Source organism: Morone saxatilis, unplaced genomic scaffold, assembly GCF_004916995.1.
Source record: "Morone saxatilis isolate NCDOM2014 unplaced genomic scaffold, NCSU_SB_2.0 Contig7, whole genome shotgun sequence".
NCBI lineage: Eukaryota > Metazoa > Chordata > Actinopteri > Moronidae > Morone > Morone saxatilis.
This window is the reverse complement of record NW_023340246.1, coordinates 13,392,390-13,399,494: the sequence shown is the minus strand read 5'-3', so window position 1 is coordinate 13,399,494 and position 7,105 is coordinate 13,392,390. Positions and strand designations below refer to the sequence as shown.

The 7,105-nt window shown below is 41.8% G+C and overlaps 1 protein-coding gene across 1 annotated transcript in view; it reads left to right on the top strand.

The window, feature by feature from the left end:
* Positions 1–6,903, top strand: part of gpr176 (G protein-coupled receptor 176) — a 10,994-nt gene extending 4,091 nt beyond the window's left edge. Inside the window, exons 2-3 of the mRNA XM_035679039.1 lie at positions 2,304–2,556; positions 5,597–6,903. Of these exons, the coding sequence (XP_035534932.1) occupies positions 2,304–2,556; positions 5,597–6,827 (1,484 nt within the window). The 3' untranslated portion in view covers positions 6,828–6,903. The remainder of the gene's footprint in view (positions 1–2,303; positions 2,557–5,596) is intronic.
* Positions 6,904–7,105: the final 202 nt, after the last annotated feature.

Sequence of the window (7,105 nt, the reverse complement as noted above, 5' to 3'; positions counted from 1 at the left end):
ATTTTAGCTCCATTGTGCATAAGCACAGCTTCACAGAGCCACTAGTGTGACTGTAGACTCTTGTTTAGGAACTATATACCCAATCTTTTCCTAACCTTAAATGAACAGCATTTTAATTGCCTTGCTCTAACCAGAACGATAGAAGTGGCATGATGTTGTTATTTTAGTTTTAGTTTTTAGAAACATTTTCCAACAGCCATACACTTAAACAAACAGAAGACAATTGTAACTGGATATACAGGTTTAGTCATATAAGATAGTAAATGGATAAATATAATATATAGCTGTTTAAGACAACATATGGCAATACTTACACACTTGCATACAAAAAAATCTAAATACCTATGAATATAGAAATATATATATATATATATATATGGGACAAAAGAAAAGAGAAAAAGAGAAAGAAAAGGAGTTGATGTTGTTATAACACCAGAAAACCTGAAAGAATGTCAGAGTGGATGGAAGGCATGTTTGACACAGAAGATCAGAAGAAGGTCTTTCCCTATCCAAGTACTTTCTTTCTGTAATTCTGTCATTTGTAACAGTTTTGAAAGTGAACTGTCAATTCCTGTTACTTCTCATAGCTCCTATTCTTCTCCTAAAAAATAATCCATCTCACCCTTCTGAAAGGGTATTGCCTGAGATCCCAGCATATCATTAGCCACAATAATCAAAATAGAATCTGTGGAATCTGAATATATTTTCTGTAAACATCCTGTTTTATCTAATGTTGCATCCTAAACAATGAGTATTTGTGTTAATTTCATTACCACATGTGAGTCAGCTTCACAGAATGCAGAGGCTGATCATTAATTACGGCTACATTAGGGTTTCCCCGAATTACTACTCCTGTGTGCCGCTCTGTAACACAGTGTGTTACTGAAATACTGCACAGTTAGAAACTAGCAGTAAAGCACATCATGTTCCCTCACAAAACAGCCTCTTCCAGCTCCATCTAAAACCGCTCAGGCCACATTTCACCAACCTAATTCACAATAATTGATTTTTGTACCTACCCTTGCTTTTATAGTGCAATGCATTGATGATAAGAGTTTGTTTGTCTCAGATTGACTGCAGCCTGTTTTGAACATTTACAGACATCAGGCACAAATAACTTAAAACAGTTTTCCTCACTAGGGAACATCTTGCTCTGTTTCTGATGATGAGAGCACAACTAACACTCTGTGGGTAATTACATTTGGAGAGGCTGGTATCACATGTATCCCTGTGTGACCTGACATCAGTCAGTGCTCCACAGGGAGTATAAAGTTCACCTTTTTTAAAATCTAATTAACAATCATTACTGTCTCATCGCTCTGAATTATGGAGGGATCTTAACATGAAAACGCCACAGTTTCCCTGCTTGCACCTGATCGTGTGCCGCCTCACTCAGGTTAGGTTTAATTGATTTCTTCACCTTGCAAAGAGCTTCTTAGGATGTCTATCTGCAGTAGTTTATAGTTAGGCATAAAAACATTTTCAAGAAAGGATAATCCATGTTTTTTTAGATGTAGATATGGTTAAAGCTTTACTTCTTACTCCTTGGTCCATGCAATCCTTGTATTTCTTAATTTATTTAATCACAGTCTCTGTGCTTGAAGTCAGGAAAACAGGGTGATGGATAAGTCATCCATCCATCAGTGCTAACTCACATAGATTAGACAGACGGTCACCCTTCTTTCATACCAATGCGCCGATTTAGAGTCTCCAGGCAACCCAACTATTTTCTTTCCGGACTGTGGAAGGAATTTGGCCTAAACAAGCTAAGGAGAGGATACAAAAAGATCCAAGGACCTTTATAAATATTTTAGATCATAAAGGATGCATTCAAACCAATGTTCGGTGGGGTTTCCCTCAACTTTGCAGGGTTTCTTACTTTAGTTGTGGTTCAACATGTGACGACAATGACAGTAGACCTCAGGGGGTAAAAATATATCTGAAAATGTAGATTTTGGTCCTTTCACACAGTTGGTTATAAGTGAACAACCTAAAACTAAAGAATCAGCGACAAATGCTTACTTTATTAACATCTTAGCCTCTCCTTACCGCGGGAAAGCCTCAATATAAAGCAAGGGCAAACAGCAGTCGTAATTGCTGCCAATAAAGTCTTAACGGTTATATAACGGTTATATAATAATAAATAAATATGATACCTTTGAGTTTATGTGGAATGTTAAATGTCATGTAAGTAGAACACAAAGATGTAACAAATTGCATTTTTCTAAGGTTTTGAAATCTGAAGACAAACTGTGTGTTTCATGTTATTCTAAAGCTATGCACCTCTCTCATCCTCTCCACAGGAAATGCCACGGTGTTGTGGTGCACCTGCTGTACGAATGTCTTTAAATCTGTGACCAACCGATTCATAAAGAACCTGGCGTGCTCTGGCATCTGCGCCGGCCTGGTCTGTGTTCCCTTCGACGTTGCACTTGGAGCCAGCCCTCGCTGCTGCTGGTGGCTCCACACTCTGCTACTCTGCAAGGCCATCAAGTTCCTCCATAAACTCTTCTGCTCGGTCACTGTGCTCAGTTTCAGTGCCATCGCACTCGACAGGTCAGTTTAGAAAACATGTTTGACATAAAATACTTACCAATTTATACACATAGTTAAAGTAGAAAGAGATAATACCTTTTTTAGTCATAGATAATTGAGGCCTGATGTTGAAATTAAAATCCTCCTCTTACAGAACCAAAAGAGCACTCTGTCCCTGAGTAGGACTAGAGTGATGTTTTGTTTTTTTGGTTCATCTCAGCTCTGCAGTAAGAACAACTGACTTTGAAATGTGTGTTTGAAAAAGGCTAGTGGGTTCCTCCCACTCACCTCACTGGATGTAAAAGTACCACTTCAGAGAGGTGGATGGTTCAAATCGATTCTCTGATCAGTTTATCAATACACTGCTTGGCCGAGTCTGCTGGAGTAATTCTCTTCCTGAAAATAGAGACTTGGAAGTACAAACATCCACGCTGCACAAGTGGAGCAAAGACTGTGGCTAAACTCTGGAAGATTGTTTTGGAGAACGTCTTTTTCAATCTCCATCTACACCCTGTGGTGTGGATGAGTGGGGTTGGGGGGCTGCGATCGATAGAGCATGTGTACGTCACGCTGAGCAGCCTCCCTGCAGTGCTAAAAGCTGCAGCTAAAAGCAGCCTGAAATGGCTGCTGCTGCCCACTTATGGTCTCACTGCTTTTTAAAAGTAATACTGATCGTGCCCTTACTGATGATGGAAACCATCATACCTCAGCTAAACAGCTTTTGCATCTTACTTACTGCAATGTCTGTTGCTCCTTGTGCCACTAGTCTTAATTCTTAACCTTTTTAAAAAAAAAAAAAACATTAACTTCCATTAAAGCAATCACTCTTGAAGGTCCAGTGTGTAACCTTTAGGAAGATCTACTGGCAGAAATGGAATATATTCATAGGTATGTTAATTAGTAATATGAGTGTAACACTATATTATTTTCACCTTAAAATAAGAATCATTGTGTTTATGTTACCTTAAATTGAGCCGTTTTTATCTACATAGGGAGCAGGTCCTCTTCCACGGAGGCCACCATATTTCTACAATAGCCCAGAATGGTCGAACCAAACACTGGCTTTTAGCAAGTTTTACCGGCGCTGTAGCTTCTCTTAGGCTGAGTTATATTTAAATGTCTACAGCCTGCAACATCACCGCTTTATATGGCGACTAATGCAGCATTTGTTATGACCAGACCAAGAAGATCTGACTCAAATGCACGACTCGCCACACAGGAGTATCGAGGATGACTCATGTTGTTTACATGTTGTCATGTTGTTTGTTGTTTAAGCAAAGATTTGGTACACTGGTAACCAAAAAACACAGGTAAACAAGTCCAAAGGGCAAATGCAAAAAGGCAAGACAAAAGGCAGGCAAGGGATCCAAAAACCAAAGTACAAAAAACACGAGAGAGAATGCTGGAACACTTGACTAAACAGACAAAGACGAACTGGCACAGAAGGGAGAAAACACAGAGACTATACTACACAGGTGTGGGGGTAATCAGGCACAGGTGCAGGCGGTGCAAACAATTCAAACAGGCGTATGCATATGCTTCTGCTTTGTGGGGCCATAGAGCAAGTGCACAAGAAACTAGCCAGCCAAGCACATCTCTAACTTCTGGTTTAGCCCTAGGCTAACTTAAATGGGGATTAAAACGATTTAATGTCCTCTGATTGGCTAGTATTCAGTGCCTTTGTTGGTTGGGTTGGTTGGGTTGAAGCATGAGGAGTGGGATTGGTTAGGGTGAGGGTAAGAATGTCAGGGTATGTCAGGTAAATGAATATCGGATTGCTGCAGTATAGCTACCTAAAGGTGATTGACATTGCTATACTGTGAAGCCTCATTCTCCAAAATTTCAAAACCTTGACAGCATAACTAGACCGAATACAGTATAACAAATGTATGTTTGGGTTTTATTTATTTTTTATGATGATTGCATTCAGATCCTGTATCGTTATCGCCTTATCTCAGCCTTGGTTTCACTGCTACAAAGATTATATTGCCTCCATAGCAACTAATACAGTCAGAATGCTATCAAAGCGATGAATTATTTATTTTCAAGGAGGGAAATTGAGGCTGTGGATATACAGGCAGGCTGAAACTGCAGCAGTTATAGGTCCATGCACACACACACTTGTACACTTGCATGTGGTGATGAAGAGACAATCCAGGGAAATAAAGCAAGTCCTTCATGTGATTTGTTTTGCTTGTTATTAAGGGACAACAATAGGATGAGAGACAATCTACATACTATTATCTGTGATACAGATATGAGGAGATCTAGTTATGCGTTAGTGGGTGTGCATTAAAAAACACCCACGCAAAATTTCAACTTCTGCATAAGGTAGTACAACACAGATAAATGGAGAGAAAATCCTTTCATCCCATTCCAATAAAATTATGAGTTTTAAATAAGCACATTTTCTCTTTTCGCCCATATTTTTAACCAGCTTACAGGATTTTATGTTGCAGTCATTTTTTGGGTTGTAGCATTATATCAGAGGCCGAATTCAGTCGACAAAGACAATATTATTTCTAAAAACACCTGCACCTTTTTGCATTTTGCCACTTGAAGCTCCACCTTGGTGAGACGGTCATAATTTTAGCTTTACTTAACTCACCTGATTACGGTAATCATACAATCACTAAAAATTGTGGAAATGTATTTTCAGAATTAGATACTTGGGCTTACGGATGTCGGTATTTTAGGTGTTATTTGTATTTCTATGTAAATCATCTTAAGAGAGATTTTCAAGGTGTATCAGCATGACGGCATTCAGGCAACACTCTAGTCAGCCAATGAACAGAAGACATTTTGGCTTATCATAGAGAGAAAGGCACAGTTGTTACATTAACAATGGTTCAGTTCTATTCAAGTATCCTAGCAAACCATGACAGTGTGACAGTGAGCCAACATGAACAAAACCAGCACCCTGAAAATGCAGCAGCTAAATTTAATTCTGACATATTTTTACACCTGGGCTTCTCCTACTGTGACATGTCAACATTTCTTATGTAAAAATGGCCAACATGTAAGTTTTTATGCTGAAATTCAATTTTTTATGTGTGTTTAGATACTACTCCGTGCTGTACCCTTTAGAGAGGAAGATCTCGGATGCAAGATCCCGAGATCTGGTCATCTATATCTGGGTCCACGCGACGGTTGCAAGCCTCCCTGTGTTCGCTGTGACCAATGTGACAGATGTATACGTCACCTCGTCCTGCTCAGATGACCACGCCCGTTCCCTGGGCCACATGGTGTACGTGCTGATCTACAACATCACCACGGTGATCCTCCCTCTCGCTCTGGTCTTCCTCTTCATGCTGCTGATCCGCAGAGCGCTCAGTGCCAGCCAGAAGAAGAAGGTGATAATTGCAGCCTTGCGGACTCCCCAGAACAGCATCTCCATCCCGTATGTGTCCCAGAGAGAGGCTGAGCTACATGCCACGCTGCTGGCTGTGGTGTTAGCTTTCTCAGTCTGCAGCGCCCCCTATGGGGCCTTGGTGGTTTATCGCACCATTTTGGCAGACAGTAAAGAGCTACCCATCTTACTGTATCTAACAGCCCTCTGGCTACCAAAGGTGTCCCTGCTCACTAACCCACTTTTGTTTCTAACTGTTAACCGCTCAGCTCGTCATAGCTGGCTGGACCTGCTTGCCAGGATTCACAGACGTTACAGCCGCCGTAACGTGGTCAGCACCGGGGGTCTGGCGTCTTTAGGGGCAGAAGGTGTGATCGGGGAGCCGGTGGGACTGGAGACAGCCGGCCGCTCTGGGAGCCAGCTTCTGGAGATGTTTAATATTGGCCAGCAGCAGATCTTTAGGCCTTCTGAGGAAGAGGAGGAAGAAGAGGATGTAGAGAATGAGATCCCTTCTCAAGGATCAGGAGGAGGGTCTAAAGAGGACCACAAAGGTGGGTCAAGACTGGGGAGCCTCAGAGGGGAGGTGATCACTAAAAAGGACCCTCTGCAGGGGACAGGGGGAGGGTTGGTCATCACCAAGGATGGCCCTCCTTCAGTCATAGCACCCCGGGCCTCTCCGGTCCACACATGTGCTTATGCCTCTTCATCTCAGGTGGCACCAGCTACACCTACAGAAGCTGAGGACTCCACACAGTTTGGTTTTGGACCCTTTGAACTGCCACCACAGTGGTTACCAGAGACCAGGAACAGCAAGAAGAGGCTGCTGCCTCCGCTGGGTAACACACCTGAGGAGCTGATCCAGACCAAACTGCCCAGGCCGCGGCCTGAACGGAGAATCAGCAGGAACAACAAGGTCAGCACCATCCCCACTGTGGACCCATGAACTATTCCTGCTGGCCACCGATTGGCAACACTGGTCACAGTTAATTTACAGGGTCTCTTGGGTTGACCAGGCCTTGGCAGGATATTGATGTGTCAAGCTGCTCAGTGAAATGGTTTTTTGGTTCATTTAAACCTTTTCACCTTTTTCCCTTTTTTTTCTTAGCTCCAGTATCCAGGTTTTCCACTTTACTGCACAAAAGCGAGACACCTGAGGCACTGCAGCTTTCTTATTGGACAAAAATCAATTTAATATCAAATATTTACAATGCTGTGAGAAAT